This window comes from Malaclemys terrapin, chromosome 4 (assembly GCF_027887155.1).
Source record: "Malaclemys terrapin pileata isolate rMalTer1 chromosome 4, rMalTer1.hap1, whole genome shotgun sequence".
Classification (NCBI taxonomy): domain Eukaryota; kingdom Metazoa; phylum Chordata; order Testudines; family Emydidae; genus Malaclemys; species Malaclemys terrapin.
In genome coordinates this window covers 85,518,210-85,535,673 of record NC_071508.1, presented here as the reverse complement: position 1 = coordinate 85,535,673, position 17,464 = coordinate 85,518,210, and the positions used below count along the sequence as shown (strand labels likewise).

Below are 17,464 nucleotides of genomic sequence, written 5' to 3'. Positions count from 1 at the left end.
ACTGACGAAGGATCATAAAACTCTCTTTCAGACTCTCATTATCTCATGTCTCGATTACTGCACTATCCTCTCTTCAGGTTTTGAAAACTGCAGTCTTATCCCGCTCGTATCCATACAGAATAATGCTGCCAAGATCGTTTTCTTAGCTTGTTACTTTGAGCGTGTCACCCCTCTTCCTCTTTCTTTGCATTTCTTCATTGGCTCTCCTTTCTGGGTTACCTCGAATGTAAGCTACTTATCTTCACTTTCAAGACCCTTCAGGGGCTATCCCCACCCTACCTATCATCAGTCATTCACTATTAAGGTAGACTCCCACGTCCAATATGCCAGAGATGCCTGCTTCCATTGCCCACTTGCTAAATGTTCAACCAAGCACTTTCTCCCATGCTGCTCCTCATGCTTGGGAGGAGCTCCCTATAAACATCCACAAAGCTACCGTATCCTCCTGAATACTCTCCTTTGCCATGATGCTTACAAAAACCTTAGAGAGACAAGGTGGGTGAGGTAATATCTTTTATTGGAAAAACTTCTGTTGATGGGAGAGACAAGCTTTCAAGCCACACCGAGCTTTTCGTCCAGTCGCTACATTGCATATAAAAACCTTAACAGTTTTTACCAGCTGGAGTGTTGAAACTGCAGTCTGTGGTGCTGACCATTATCTCATTGCTTTTCCTTCCTATCATTCTGGTTAGTTTCCTGTTGCCTCTTACTTTTAGACTCTGAGCTCCTTGGGGCAGGGACCATCATTTTTGTTTTGTGTTTGTACAGCACCGAGCACAATGCTTCTAGGCACAACAGCAATACAAATAATTATAATTCATAATAATAATAGATCTGTGGGTCATGCTAACCCAGGAATCACTTTGTCAATTATAACAATTCAAAACCAAGTTAGTCATTAAAATGACTATGCATTTGCACAAAGGAGGAGGCTATTGGGATGTCTGAAGAAAGTTTTTTCCTACAGCTGTGAATCAGTGTTAACATTCTGCATTTTGTTATAGTTGGTATTACAATATGGGCATCTGTAGCCATCTTTTGCCACCTTACAGATGATGTGGTTGATGCTCTTTGTACACCTAAAGAAAGCCACCGCATTCTGCACATGCTAAAGCCTGAAGATCTGGGATTTAGGAAGGTCATAGCAAAGGGAACGGCAATCAGTAAAGACAAGAAGAAGTGAAGGTAAGGGAGAAGAATTCAGCATAGTAGAGCAAAGGTAGTGGGATAAGCAGGGCTCTTGCAGAGGTGGTGATGAACAAATCTACAAACATGGGAGATCTGGAGGGAAAGACTTGAAGGTTACAGTGTCCTCAATAGTTTAGTTTAGTTTTCCTCCTGCAAATTTAGCTGTTGGTTTGAGTCACAGGGGATGAGGATGAAGGATGAATACATAGTAAATCCATTATGCTAAGCCATCAGGAAATCTCTTGGTTGCAGGTATTCCTTCCAGCTCCTTGCTCTTTGTTACCAAGCTGTCAGGCTCAGTGCCAATGACTAGCTCTGATTCTCTTTCTCACTAGAAACTAACTATGGGATCTTGTGGTCCTTTCTCACTGGAAACATAACTATGGGATCTTGTGGTGTGGCTGTGAAAGCTGCCAGGGAGAGACTGCTACCTTCCTGCTACCAGATGGCTGAAGTGAGGTCCTCCAGCTTTGGTTTAAAGAAGGTTTCCCTCCCCATCCCTGCTCATGGTGAGGTGCTCTGGCTCTCAATAACAGAGTGCAGTCCCTGCATTCAGGAAGGGCTAGTATGCTTCAGGTGAGGAAATTAGACTGCTGACTGCTCAGGGTCCCTATTGAGGGGCTGTATTTTTGAGGAAGGTGGGGGTGAGGGGATGGTGAGAGAATAAGCTTCACCAGTGGGAAGAATGTCTTCCTGGTAAGCAGTTCTCTCCTTTAGAAATCAAGAGTATTTCAAGGTCCATCTGCTTAACAGAACAAGGAACTGATAAATTGCTCCAGCCCTGGTGATTGAAAGCAGGCCAACTGTCTAGAGCAGGTGAATGACTCGATTGGCACAGCCTTTTGTGCAAAGCAGCAGGGAGATGGGTTACGCTCTTTTAATTTATTCACTCTCTCTATATTAGCTTTGTGTTTAGAAAGCCCAGAGCGACAACACTACCTATCCTCCCCCAGCAAAATAAGCAGCACAGGAAACACCATAGAAAAGGCAACACCTGCAAGTCCTCTCATGAAATGTGAGGAGACAGAGCTGCTCTAGTTGGCAACATTCTTGATAACAATAAGGGCTTTGACAGAGAGCAGAAATACTCGGAACTGTATGCAAAGTCCACGAGTGTGCTAAAAGCAAAACCAAAGTCTAATAGAACACCAGAGTTATGAACTGAGCAATCAACCACACACCCCATTTGGAATTGGAAGTACGCAATCAGGCAGCAGCAGAGACAACCAGAAAAAAAAAAAAGGCAAATACAGTACATATTAAACGTAAACTACTAAAAGGTTAAGGGGAAAGCAGCATTTTTCTTTTGCATATTAAAGTTTCAAAGCTGTATTGAGTCAATGATCAGCTGTAAACTTTTGAAAGAACCACCATAAAGTTGTTCAGAGTTACGAACATTTCAGAGTTACGGACAACCTCCATTCCTGAGGTGTTTGTAACTCTGAGGCTCTACTATACAGAGCTGCGGCAATACAGCTATGTGTGGGGAACACATCACACATCTTGACCGGTGTATCCTCTGAGTAGACCTTCACTGGAGCCACGTTTAGGCAGCTGCAAGGACACTTCTCAACCCTGCTTAAAGTTTTCACCTTACTGAAAACTTTTGCTGTGATCTCAAGCAAACCAGAATTAAATCCAGTCAGTATGTCGACAGGAGACCTCCAAGGAAAATCCAGAAGGGTGCAGGAAGAGCTGTTGATGACTCAATAGATGACATTCTTCCCTTGGACTCATTACAGAGATCCAGCATGATACAGGCATCTCCTGCAGCAGTGGAGAGATTTAAAATGGAAATTTGGGGAAATTGTGGTCATCCAAGCTGCATGGCTCTTTGTAGTAGTTTTAGTCCTGGTATCTTGGCCAAACCCTAATCTGGGTAGTTGAGTTCTGCCTCCATAAATTAATTTGACTTTTAATTCCTGTCTTTTGATAGCTTGTTGCTATTTTCCACCCAAGAAGAGGCTGCATCTTAGTGCTTAGCAAGTTGATCCCTTTCAATATAGCTTTAAGTACTGTAAAATGTTTTTTGGAACTTGCAAAACATGTAATGCAAGCCGCAACGCTGTGTGATATTGCCTTGTAACATCACTCTGCCTTCAGACAGCCTGCCACACATTTTTATATTTTCTTGTGAGCTGGTGTCTAAGGACAGAAACAATCGCTATTCAAGCCCAAATGAAGAGTTTTGCTAATCAGAATTTCACTTTAAAATAATATTAAGGGCATACTTTTAATGTTCCCAACACAGCCAGTTTTATTATTTAATTTTGCCAGGACTTCCTTCTGCTTCTCAGAGGAAAAGAGTGAGGTGGCAAACCTTTTTGGTGACTTACTAACGTTATTACTGTTCTGGTCATGCAGAAGTAAGCCTGGCCGGTACTTTACCAATCTGAAATGCCATCTGACTCAGTGATTTAATGGCCAATAGAATTAAAATGGCAGCAGCAGATTCTTCCTCTGGCTGCACAACGCTGTAATGGTAATGGAAACACAGGATTCATGAGGCACATATGCTTGGAAGAAGAGCAAATATTTACCATGTATTTATGGAGGCACATAGTGGGTTGTTTTTCTCTCACTACTTTAGTCTGTCATTGGCTAATAAAAGGTACACTCACTTCACAGCATTTTGCAATATCCTGTGGGGAAAACCAGTTCGGCAAGGATCCCAGCTTTTCTTTCCCCTTCCCATCTAATGCATATAAAATTAGATTTTACTGAGCATACATGAGAAACTCCTATGCCAGACTCACGTGAGACTGGTTTATGTGACAGGTGGTTGCTAATTCAGTTTTCACAGTCCCAGAGTATGACTGGATTGCAAGGGATGGGGTCTTCTCCCCTGCCCCCGCCTCTTTGCCAGTAGTGTTGATTTACTGGTAGAAACATCTCATACCTGTGAAATCCCAGGAAAAAACTAGACTCATTCTTGCTCACCTAGACCACTACACTAGCTATGTCTGTCTGGTAAGGGGATGAAGACCGGTGATCCCTGTTTGACAGAGCTGTGGTGGCAGAAGCCGTAGTCTTATAGTGCAGTTTTGCCAGTATAACTGCATCCAGCACTGGTATAATTTGTTCACCTGTGGGGACTGGTACAAAGTGCAGCTTTGCTGGCATTGCTGCATGCACACTAGGAAAGTGTACCGATGGTATAGTGTACCGATGCCTATACCAATAAAGCGCTCCTAGTGTAGACATAGCTCTGGTCTAAATGGGCTTCTGCTTACTCCCTGACTTCCTCATGAGCTGCACAGCTAAGTTCTGGCAGGTCGCTAAGGGCGTGTGTACACCACAGAGCCTTGGTCAGTATAGCTATGCTGACAGAGCTGCCTAGTATAGATGCAGCCTAAGCTGGCAGGAGTTCTGCTGACTTAGCTACACCACCTCCCCAAAAGTTGTCTAGGCTGACAGAAGCACTCTTGTCTTGGGATAGTTGCACCTACACCAGGGGGGTTGCTGTCATAGTTTCACACTCCTAGCTAAAATAGCTATGCCAGCAAATCGTTGTAGTGTAGACCAGGCCTGAGACAAAAGTATATTCAGCAGCAACAGAGGTGTAATTGAGGGAGTTGGTCTCTGGTGAGTTTCTGGGGGTATTGCCTGGACCTGAGAGATGCAAGTGTACATGTGTTTTACACTCTCACCCTCTGTCATTCCTTACACTGCTACCAAATGTCTGAGTGGGAGGATGTCCATAGTATCTGAAGAGGCAGGTTTCAATAGCTATGGCTACGGAAACAGTGCTGAATATGGTTTGCCTTTGTCTACGCTCGCAGCCAAGCAGGGTTCAGCACTGATTCAGCTGTATCTGTCAGAGATAAGGCTAAGATTTTGTCATGGATATTTTTAGTAAAAGTCAGGAATGGGTCACAGGCTTCAGTAAATTTTTGTTTATTGCCCATGACCCACCCCTGACTTTTACTAAAAATAACTGTGACACAATGAGGAGGGAGGACAGTCCAGCACCTACCACTGTTTAGGCTCCAAGGTTTTCCCCCGCTGCCCACGGTGGCTGGGAGCACCCGGGCTGAAGCTGAAAATGTCTCAGAGGTCTCTGGAAGTCTTGGATTCCGTGACAAAATCTTAGCCTTAGTCATGGGGATCTGTAGTCAGAATTGATGCGAAGCCCAGTTTCTGTGCTGTGGCAGGTTAACAGCTGGACAGATATTTAGACAGGTTACAAACAAATCACAAATCTTGCCGGCAACTTAATAGCAAAGCCAGTGCAGTGACTGGACATTATGGGTCACACATGCTACTACAGCAAAAACTATGCACCTCCACAGTGGTCTATTACAGAGCTAGCAAAACAGTGATAAAATGGTTCTGTCTCAAAATCCACTTAATATATTTCTTGATTGATTTTTTTAACTTGGTGACTTATGTAGTCACTGCAATTTTGCTTTCAAAAGATGCTATAAAAATTTAAAGTAGTTTTGTTGCTCAGATCAACTTGCCCTTATTGCTGTGTACAGGGCCGGCTCAGGCACCAGCATAAGAAGCTGGTGCTTGGGGCGGTCAATGGACAGGGGTGGCATGTCCAGGTCTTTGGCGGCGGGCCCTCAGTCCCTCTCGGAGAGAAGGACCGGCTGCTGAAAAATGAAGCGGAGAGCAGCCGCCGAAGTGCCGCCAATCGCCCCTCTCCCCACCCCCTCGCCGCTTGGGGCGGCAAAAAAGCTCGACCCGGCCCTGGCTGTGTATTTAGAAGCACAATAGATATAGAGCAATCATTGAAGATATAGATGTAAAATCTGCAACACAAGCCATGTGCACAATCCAAACTTTCTATAGTGTAGGTCTAGTCTGTGGGAAGCCAGAGCTGCTCTAATGGGTAATTGTGTTGCTTCAAAGCCCTGTGTGAACCAATTTTCTGTCCATTCTTAGTAAACTATTATAGAACCATGAATGAGGGTCTGGATGATTTTAATTTAAACAAAGCCTAATAGTAGCATGGACAGGGCATTATAGTTTGCTGAAGAAGCTAGTGGGTCTTTCTAGGAAATCCCATAATGCACAGCATCACGTCAAGAACCAATGCAAAGTGCCTACTTCCAAACCAGGTAGTAAAAGCAGGCTGTGTTGTGCACTCAAACACACAGGTGCAGCTATTCAAACACGTGGCTCTCCAAACATAAGCGCCAGTGGCTGTGTGAATTGATTTTGTTTTCCAGACATGTATGACATTTACTTCTCAGTGTTGCCCCTACAGCCTTTACTTTGTGGTGAGGGAGGGACTTTGCCCCTAATTCAAGATGTGGCAGTTGAAAATTGTGGGATAGTACCGGGTAGCTATAGTTTGCCCAAGATTTCACACTGCAAAGTACATCTGACCTGGTTTGTAAAGTAGATAGTGTACTGTGTAGTGCACAGAGGATTGACTATCTGAAGGTCTCCCCTCTTCTAAACACAGACTAAATCTTTGTGGAAACTTACTCGGCCTCAAAAGTGTGTGTGTGTGTTAATAACATTACGTTAAATGTAATTTATGACACAAAGAGGGAATTGAGTAGCTTTTGATGGTGATTAACACGGTCTTGTTCTAGCAAAGCTTATGCTCCTTTGAGCTGCTTGCTGCTAGACTTAAATCTCCTAAATGGGAGAGTAGCAAACAGGACTTTCTTGGCTTAGTTACAATGTCTCTGCAGCTATTGTACAACTATGGTGCAGCCTCTGTGCCATGGTGGGAAGTTTATACTCATCAGTAAAAGGAGGGGCTGGGGTGGAAGAAGGATTTAGTAGGACTAGAAAGAATAAAGAGCAGCTGAAAAGGTCAGATAAAGCTGGTATGTCTCAGCAAGAAGATAAAACTGCCTATTTGATTTTATTAATATCTGTCACTTCTATGATTGTGGTGGCATTGACATTTTAGATTGCAAAAATTGCTTGAGGGGGTGAAGTGCATCATGCCTTGTGTGTTTTCCTGTTGCGAAGAGCTCTTAAGCTTTTTGCAGCAATGTCACTTCTGTGTTTTGCCTTGTGCAACATATTGTAGCTGTCACAGCACCTGAACAAGTAACAATGGAAGTCTCTGTCCCAATGGTGCATTCTCTCTTTCAGCACTGGCTCTGAGACTTTGCCACACTCTTTAAGAATCTGACAGTGGATATATTGACTTACGATGGCTTCCCCCTGAATTGCAGGATGTCTCATTAGAGCTGTTGATACAAGAAGTGTGAGATTGGGAAAGGACGATGAGATGAGCAAAGGCCGGACTGACTGACTTTGGAGGATTGGGGTGGAAGTCTGGTGTGTGCGTGCATGTGTGCGTGCGCGCGCATGCGCCAAATTGGTGCTACAGTAATGGCAGGACAGCCAGTTGCCATGAGGAGGATCAGGCCAGGAACTATGACTTGTTAACGGTGCTCATAGTAAATTGGGGGCCTCAAGTAGCCACATGCTTTTCTTGTGCTTCTGGCTGGCGCTAACAAGAGTTGGTACAGTGGAATCTGGTTAGCTTGGGTCTTCCTAGCTGGAGAAGCAGGGGGACTATATAGCTCCCAAAAGGGTGTGTTTGCTTTATACATGTATGAAGTCAGGTCCTTTCCCCAAGGAATTTACAGTGTAACCAGACAACCCAAAGTCAAAGGGTAGAAGGAAGGGACACAATGTAAAGTGACTGAGCAGAGGCTTGCATTGCATTTTGTTTCAGATTTTTATATGTAATATTTTTCTGAAGTAATCTCTCTCTGTTTCTTGAAACGCCTCTTCCTCTCTCAGCAAAGGGACTAGTCCATATGGACTGTGCTTACCTATTTAAGCAGTCTTTCCCCTGTAATCCTTGCTACAAAACTAGTTGAGAGACAACACACCTGGGAGGAGAGTTGAGGAAGAAGTACCCTAGATAATTGGATGTGCAATGTCTGAAGGCCTTGGAGTTGTTGGGGCCGGGGCTCTGGTCACTACTGCCTGCAGCAGCAGTCACTATTACCATTGACTTGCTCTGTAAAAGCAGGTGAGGGCTCCATTAGTAGGTCACAAAATTGAGTCTTCCTGGGTTTAGTGAGGGACAGATGCTCTTCCCTTATCAATGGTTGGTAATGGGTCTACTCCTTCCAAGTGCTCTGTTGCCATATCTTTTGTTAGGAAGAATGTGTGGAAGCAACACACCCATCTCCATAAACTTCTCAATCTAGTCACCTGGAGCCATAGACTGTACCTTGACAGTCAAACACAGGCTGTTGCATTATCCTCATGACATGACTCAGTTTCATTTTAGCCTCTTTGGAAATCCTGACAGGAGTCTGCCCACGTCTATTCTACTTCCAGCATATAGCTACTGTAGGCTGGTTTATCCCATGCCTCTCAGGAGAACATGCTTCTACTTCTGCAGCATGTGAGTAACAATTAAGTCTATACCAAAGCAATATATATCTAATTAGGTGGGATATGGTTAGTTGGGTTCCAAAGAAACTTACTAAGAAAATGAATAGAGTAAATGACTGTCTGCTACCAAGAGGAAGACCTGAATTCATATTCTGTTTACTTCACAAGTGAAATGGCTTAGCTGGTGGACACTTACTCTGCTCCAGTTTTGTAGTGAGGACAATATTTGCTCTCCAAAGAAGAACAGCAAATCCAGAACAGTAGGAGTGTTAATAGTCTTTACTTTTTTATTGTTTTGTAATTTATCTTCTTATCGGACTAGTTACATTGCAATAGGATTCAAAGGCCTCAGTCGAGATGGGGACCCTAGTGTTTAAACAGCACATAGCACATGTGGGAGGAGACCATCCCTGTCCCAAAGGCCTTATAATTAAGCTGCAAAAAGAGGGGGTAACAAACCATAGAAATGAAAAGGGGTGGAGGGAGGCTGAGCGTAATGATGATAAAATCACACATTTATATGGACTAGCTAAGTGCACAACATAATGGTTCTTAATCACTTAGGGATTCTAATGAACACACATCGGCTATTGCCGACTACCCTTCAACCTAGCCACCCTTAGTTGGTTCATAACTTGTAGGTATCACAGAAGTGGGCCTTGAGGAGGGAATTGAAGAGTTGTGGTCTTCAAGGCTGAAATTAAGCTTATAACATAGGTTAAGGTCTCTGGGTCGAGGAGCATGGCTGTGTTTAGGATATTTTTGGTCAAGTGCCATCCATACATATGTATAATGCTGTCTAAATAATAGAGGGGCACCGTCATGGATTTGTGTGGAGGAAGGTACTGGCAGTACCTTTTTGTGCCACTACTATATCCAGTTTAGCAAGATTTTTCTTTTAATCCTTTGAGATTAACAATGTATTTCTTGTTTCCCTTTACCTCCGACTCCTTGTCCCAAAGTGGAGTGAAACAATGTCCTGGCTCTTGCCTTTGTAGACGTCTAGGAAATACACATCTGTCACTTTAGAGGAGTAATTTTAGCCAGTGAATAACTAAATGGGGATTCCAAGACATCTCAGGTTCCATACTCCAAGAATTATTAATGTAGTGCAGAATTGCCAGCTGCCTCACGCCACCTCAGAAAACACAGGTAGTTTTTTTTTGTTTGTTTTTTTTGTTTTGGTCTGGCTGGTCCCAGGGCTGGGCTTGCATGGGAAATGAGGTTGGCTGCTTTCAACAGCCTTTTCCTCTTTCAAAAGCTTTTTTTCCTCCTGACAGGAAGTACAGCTGCTGTAACGGCTGCCAGCTGCTGATGGCTACAGTTAGCTTTGGGGGTGGGGGGGGGGGAGGAGGAGCTGTTTTCTTAACCAAAAAAATTGGAGGGGGTGCATGAGAGATTCTCTATGAAGCGAAGTCAGTAAAAATGGCTTGAGCCAAGGTTGCTAAGATATCTAGCCCTACAGGACAGTAAAATTTCCAGGACCCCACCATCTTACCACATTCTCTCACCCTGGGCCTCTCATCTGCCCATCACACATCTTTCTAACCCTCTACTTCAAGAGTACAGGGTACTTTACCCTGCACAGCATATGTAGCTAATGTAATTGTAAAGTTGCTTTCTATGTACTGAATGTTTTCAATAAAGTGCACCCCACAGTTTGCGAGAATGCTTCCTGTGAGTCACATCAAGATGGCTGCTGTTTGTAAGAGAGTTCAGTGACACTGCATTTATTATTCATCAGCCTGCCCTTTGTAAAATGGTCCAGCGCATCCTCAGACAAGGTGGGTGGGGTAATATTGTTTATTGAACAAACTTCATTTGGTGAGAGAGACAAGCTTTTGAGCTACACCAAATTCTTCTTTAGACCTCAAGTCTGTGTAGCTTGAAAGCATCTCTCTCTCATCAACAGAAGTTGGTCCAATAAAAGATATTACCTCATTCACCTTGTCTTTCTCATATCCTGGGACCAACCCAGCTACAACCACATGGCAAACAGTGCATCCACCTACAGGGCTCCCTACTGTTGCTACATCAGTGCCCTGTGAGGCTGCATGGCAACTTGTGAACTTTTGTAGGACCTGAAGGGTGTGCTGGGAAACTGCTATGGACATCCCAGTACCCTTGGGAATTGTCACTACTTTCTGTATTAAATGAACATGGAGCTCAACCAGGAGGAACTGAGCTGTCAGCTGTTTTCTGACTGAATTTCCAGGCTTTGCAGAGTAAATTCGTGTCAGAACTGGTGTTCTTGGGTATGGTCCATTCTCAAGAAAGGCTTGCAATAGCATTGAAGTGGGCTCAGGTGCCTTCCAACCTCAGAGATGCAGTTATTGTCCATGTGATGTCATTCAATATTCTTTACAAAAATATGCTTATGATACGAATATGACCTAACTGAGATATACTTTATGCAAGATGGCTCATGAGATATCCTTGGAAAGGTTATGATTTACTGAATATGATTGTTCTATTTGTATGCATGTATCACTTCTGTATCTGAAATTAGGAATGTTGATTATGTATCTATATTTCAACTATGTTACTTTGGGTGATGCCCTGTAATGATGCGATGACTCACCCCTGCGGCGCCTCCTGTCAGTCGTCCTGGGAATTAGCCCTTTGACCCAGGAGCGCCCTCTGCAGGCTGGTATCTCTCCTTGCTGCTGGCCCCCGTGTCCCTCCCGGACCCCCATGCCCCTTCTGCCAGTGTTCTGCCCCCTGCAGTACCCTGTGGTCTCTCTGGGTCTCCCCTCCCCACGGAACCACCAACCCCCTATCCCCACCTCACCTCAGTCTTTGGCTACTGCCAGTCACCATCTAGCCCCCACTCACTGGGGCAGACTGCAGTATAATTGCCAGTCATCATTGGCAAGGGGGGTTTGGACCTGCTGCCTCTGCCTACCCTTGGGCTGCCCTGTTGCAACCCCAGTACCTTTTTGGCCCTTAACAAGGCCTGCAGCCTGGGGGTTTTCCAGACCGGAGCTCCCCAGCTTGTCTGGCCTTTCCTCAGCCTTGCTCTACTTTAGATACTTGGTTCAGCTTCCCAGCAGCCAGGCCCTTCTCCCTCTAGAGACAGAGAGAGACTCTCTGCCCTCTTATAAGGGCCAGCTGGGCCCTAATTTGGGCGTGACCCCAGCTGAGGCTGCTTCCCCAATCAGCCTTTCCCCAGCTACAGCCCTCTACAGGGCTGTTTTTAACCCCTCCGGGTAGGAGCGGGGTGATCACCCCACTACATGCCCCCTGCTAATACTTCAGATACAACAATGAAAAAGCCCGGCAGTGCTGATGGCCCATCAGCAAGAGCCAATGGACTGTAAAAGAGCTTAGTCTTCCTGTGAACCTGTGGGTCAGCTTGTGAAGAATGGGTACAGGAGCCCTACAGAGGCATGTGGCCATGTCACCAGATACTAGAACCCATCTTGAATTCTGTACTTTTCCACGAGAAGCTGGGGGCGCAACTAGGAAACAAAGGACTCCCGCCTTATGCAAATCCTATTTAAGTGTGGGGAGTGACTTAATCCAGGTCATCAGTTCTCTCCTGCTACCTCACCCAAGATGACTGCTGGAAACAACTAAGACTGAACTGGGGGAAAGAACTGGACCCAGGCTGGAAGCGCGTCTAGCCTCTGAAGAAGATTATTAGAACCACATTTAGGGTGAGAACTTGCATGTAATCAGTTTCTTTAGTGTATTAAGCTTAGTTTGCGTGCTCTGTTTTATTTTCCTAGTAATCCGCCTTGTTCTGTCTGCTACCTCCTTAACTACTTAAAATACACCTGTTATAGTTAATAAATTTATTTCTGGTTTACAATATAACCCAGTTTGTGATTTCTAACTGCGGGAGAGGGAGGGGGGGGAAGAAGTGTGCATGCCTCTCTCCGCAATGAGGGAGGGGGCGAATTTCATATTATATCTGTGGATCTGTACTCCAAGAGAGGTGGACACCTGAGTGCTGGAGCAAGTCCCTTAAACTGAGTCTTCCCAGAGCTGATCTGCAGCTGGATGTGGCCCTGCCTCTGTGTGTGTTAGAGGAGGTTTTTAAGAGCCTGGCTCAGCAAGACCGGTTAAAGGGGGCCCATGCTGGCAGAACAGATAGACTCAGTGGTATCTCAGCACATCAGGTGGCTTCCCAAGGGGTCCAACCCATCACAGTGGCATAGTTGAGCAGGATAGTGTGCACGGCTTATTGCCCTGAAACACTGGTGGTAGTTTTAAGTGTGGTGGCTAGAGAACAGACAAAGTAGTTACTGGTTTGTTATTTTCTGTTTGCTTATTTTGGGCAAGAGAAGTAGGGACAGAAAAGTATGAAAATGAGTGAAAGTGAAGCTATGAGGAAGTTGGAGCTCTACAGGTTGCAGGTAGAGGAAAAGGGAAAAAATACCCAAGAGACAGACAGAATTAAAACAGATGGAAATTGATGAGCAGAAGTCTGCAGGGTATCCAGTACATAAACCTTGCGGTTTATGTACTGGATACCCTGGTGCTCCCTATCTTGGCACCGGAGCACCAGGGTATCCAGTACATAAACCTCAAGGGGTACTTTTCAATGGTGCTGCAAGCACTTGTGGATCACAAGGGACGTTTCACCAACATCAATGTGGGCTGGCCGGAAAGGGTTCATGACGCTCGTGTCTTCAGGAACACTAATCTGTTTAAACGGCTGCAGCAAGGGACTTACTTCCCGGACCAGAAAATAACCATTGGGGATGTTGAAATGCCAATAGTTATTCTTGGGGACCCAGCCTACCCCTTAATGCCATGGCTCATGAAGCCATACACAGGCAGCCTGGACAGTAGTCAGGAGCTGTTTAACTACAGGCTGAGCAAGTGCATAATGGTGGTAGAATGTGCATTTGGCCGTTTAAAAGGTTGCTGGCGATCGTTACTGACTCGCTCAGACCTCAGCCAAACCAATATCCCCATTGTTATTTCTGCTTGCTGTGTGCTCCACAATCTCTGTGAAAGTAAGGGGGAGACCTTTATGGCGGGGTGGGAGGCTGAGGCAAATCGCCTGGCTGCTGATTACGTGCAGCCAGACACCAGGGCGATTAGAAGAGCACACCAGGAAGCGCTGTGCATCAGAGAAGCTTTGAAAACCAGTTTCATGACTGGCCAGGCTACAGTGTGAAATTTCTGTTTGTTTCTCCTTCATGAAAACCCGCTCCCTTTATTGACTCATTCTCTGTAAGGAACCCACCCTTCCCCTTCCCCTAGCTTGCTTTCAAAGGAAATAAAGTCACTATCGTTTAAAAATCATGTGTTCTTTATTAATTGATTATAAACATAGGGAGAGAACCGACAAGGTAATCTGGGTGAGGTTTGGGAGGAGGATAGGAGGGAAGTAAAAGGCCACTGAAAAAATTCAATATAATGACAGCCTTTTGGTTGGGCTGGCCACTGGGCTGGAGTGGGAGGGTGCACAGAGCTTTCCCTCCCCCCCCCCCCCCCCGTGTTCTTACACGTCTGGGTGAGGAGGATATGGAACATGGTGAGGGGGGAGGGAGGTTATACAGTGGCTGCAGCGGCACTCTGTTATCCTGCTGCCGTTCCTGAAGCTCCACTAGACGCCGGAGCATGTCCGTTTGCTCACGCAGCAGCCCCAGCGTTGCAGCCTGCCACCTCTCATCTCGAGCGTCCCTCATGACCTCACGTTCACTGGCATCTTTCCTAAATTTAGATACCGTGTCCTTCCACTCATTCAAATGAGCTCTTTCATTGCAGGTGCATTCCATTATTTCCGTGAACATCTTGTCTCGCATCCTCTTTCTCCGCCGCCTTATCTGAGAGAGCCTGCGGGACGGAGGAGGGAGGCTTGAAATATTTGCAGCTGCTGGAGGGAGGGTTGAAAAAAAGGAGAGAAGTTTTTAAAATGATACATTTTACAGAACAATGCTTATACTCTTTCATGGTGAACAACACTATTCACATTACATAGCACATGTGATTTCAGTACAAGGTCGCATTTTCCATCTTAATATTGAGTGCCTGTGGCTTTGGTGTTAGAGATCACGGACGCAGGTCCGGGCAACAGAATTCAGCTTGCATGTGGCCATGGTAAGCCATTGTCTTTCGGCTTCTGCGCCCTTCTTTCCCACATACCAAGCAAAGCCCGTTGACTGCTGCGGTTTTCCTGTTAACCTTCAGCAGCAGAAAACAAACTAACCCCCCCCCCCATCCAATTCTCTGGGATGATCGCTGTACCCCTCCCCCCACCGCGTGTCTGGTAACAGGGAAGATCCCTGTTAGCCAAACGTGAAAAGCTCAGGGCCAATTCCACCCCCGCCCCACGCGCTTGGCTAACTGCAGGGAAGGATTTCTTTTCAGCCACAGGCAAACAGCCCAGTAGGAACGGCCACCTCTGTCCCCTTAATTAAATTCCCATATTTCAACCAGGTTACCATGAGCGATATCACTCTCTTGAGGATTACACGGCGAGATAAAGAACGGATGTTGCTTGAATGCCAGCAAACACCAGGACCATACGCTGCCAGGCTTTGTAATGCAATGATACCAGATTACTTGCTGCAAGCATGGCGTGGTCAAGTGTCCTACCATGGAGGACGGAATAAGGCTGCACTGCCCAGAAACCTTGTGGCAAGGCTTTTGGAGTACCTCCAGGAGAGCTTCATGGAGATGTCCCTGGAGGATTTCCGCTCCATCCCCAGACACGTTAACAGACTTTTCCAGTAGCTGTGCTGGCTGCGAATGCATCCCAAGTCCTCAGGGCAAAGTAATTATTAAAAAACGCTTGGTCCCTTCCATGGGGTCATGGTCTTGGATATTGGGTTGGGAGGGTACTTCGGTCAAGCTGAGACAAAGATCCTGGCTGTTGGGGAGAATGGAGTGCTGGGTGCTCCCCGCAAGCTCGTCCTCCTCTTCCCCGTCCACAGAATCCTCAGGTGTAGCTGAGATTGTCCTTGCCTCGGAATCCACGGTCAGAGGTGGGGTAGTGGTGGCAGCCCCCCCTAGAATTGCATGCAGCTCGGTGTAGAAGAGGCATGTCTGCGGCTCTGACCCGGAGCAACCTTTTGCTTCCTTTGTTTTTTGATAGGTTTGTCTGAGCTCCTTGACTTTCACCCGGCACTGATCTGAGTCCCTATTGTGGCCTCTCTCCATCATGCCCTTGGAGATTTTTTCAAAAGTTTTGGCATTTCGTCTTTTCGAACGAAGTTCTGCTAGCACTGAATCCTCTCCCCATATAGCGGTCAGATCGAGTACCTCCCGTATGGTCCATGCTGGTGCTCTTTTTTGATTATCGGCCTGCATGGTTATCTGTGCTGATGAGCTGAGCTATCTGTGGTCACCTGTGCTCTCCACGCTGGGCAAACAGGAAATGAAATTCAAATGTTCGCGTGGCTTTTCCTGTCTACCTGGCCAGTGCATCCGAGTTCAGATAGCTGTCCAGAGCGGTCACAATGGTGCACTGTGGGACAGCTCCCGGAGGCCAATACCATCAAATTGCAGCCACACTAGCCCTAATTCGAAATGACAATATTGATTTTGGCGTTACTCCGCTCGTTGGGGTGGAGTACAGAAATCAATTTAAAGAGACCTTTATTTCGAAAATAAATGTGTGGACGGGTGCAGGGTTAATTCGATTTAACGCTGCTAAATCCGAATTAAAAGTCATAGTGTAGACCAGGCCTATGAAGCAGAGAGGAGATAGGCCACAAGGCCATCCTTTTTAAGATATTGCTCTCACACTTTGAGAGGCTCTGCTCTATGTAGTTTCCATAAGTGTGCAGGCTGTCGTACTTCCTAATGCTTTACTGACGAAGGAAAAAGGTGGGTAAAAGAATGGTCCTCTGGTTCAAACACCCATCTTGGAATAGGTAGACCTGGATTATTTTCCTTTCTGACATATTGTGCGACTGAGCCAAGAGAAGTAAATGGGAGCTGTGAATGCCTAACACTTCTGAAAATCAGTTTCAGGTGTCTCAAGCCGAGCACCCAAAATTAGGGGGCGTTCAGGAGAACGTGACATCCTGGAGCCTTGGATTGAGTAGTTGTTTCTACTAAACTCTTATTAGTATTGTACTCGTACGTGGAAGGGCTTTGCAGGCCCTCTGTGTCTTCAGGTAATGGCTCTAGTGCAGGGTCAATGCATCAAGTGTTGTTCAGTCTAATTGTGGCTTGAAGCTAACCCCCTGTATCCTAGCATCAATTCTTTGGTTCTCAGTATTTCCTTTTTGAACTGTAATATAGCCATTGGGAAGATTGCTAACCACTCTTTTTTTTTTTTTTTCTTTTCTTTTCTTTTCTTTTCTTCTCTTCCCTCCTGTTTCTAGACATTCACAGCATGGTGTAACTCTCACCTCCGCAAGGCCGGCACGCAGATTGACAACATAGAGGAAGATTTCAGGGATGGTCTTAAACTCATGTTACTTCTGGAAGTCATTTCAGGTGAGAGGGGTTTTGTGTGGGTTTAAGTGTCATTAATGTTGCTCACCCAATACTAAATACATGCAGGACAGCATGGGCAGTGATGGTGGAAGCTTTGTCTGTGCCTGTTCCTGATCTGCAGTGTACTGAGAGCGAAGCTCAGGTTTTATGGCCCCTGCCCATTACCCAGTGCTTTTGCTCGTCTCTCTCCACCCCTTCCTGTCAGCAAGGAATTGGGTTGAATTCGCTGAATTGTTTTTGTAAAAACAAGAGCAACCCCCGAGCTAGGGTGACCAGATGTCCCGATTTTTTGGGTCTTTTTCTTATATAGGCTCCTGGTACCCCCCAACCCCCTGTCCTGATTTTTCACATTTGCTGTCTGGTCACCCTACCCCCAGCCCTCCCAGAAATAAGTTGCAACAAAAATCAAAATGTTTTGATACTTTTCAAAACAAAACATTTTATTTGGCCTGAAACTATCTTTTCTCCCTTCCATCACCAAGTTCGGCCACTGAACCAAAAAAATCTGTTTGCACAGGTGGGTGGGTGGTGGTGGTGGTGG

General features: G+C 45.6%; 1 protein-coding gene across 3 annotated transcripts in view; it reads left to right on the top strand.

Annotated features, from left to right (window-relative positions):
* The window catches only part of ACTN1 (actinin alpha 1), a 133,859-nt gene that overhangs the window by 47,527 nt on the left and 68,868 nt on the right, over nucleotides 1-17,464 (top strand). For all 3 annotated transcript variants that reach the window (XM_054025119.1, XM_054025118.1, XM_054025117.1), the window contains exon 2: nucleotides 16,809-16,923. In XM_054025119.1, coding sequence (XP_053881094.1) covers nucleotides 16,809-16,923 — 115 coding nt within the window. The remainder of the gene's footprint in view (nucleotides 1-16,808; nucleotides 16,924-17,464) is intronic.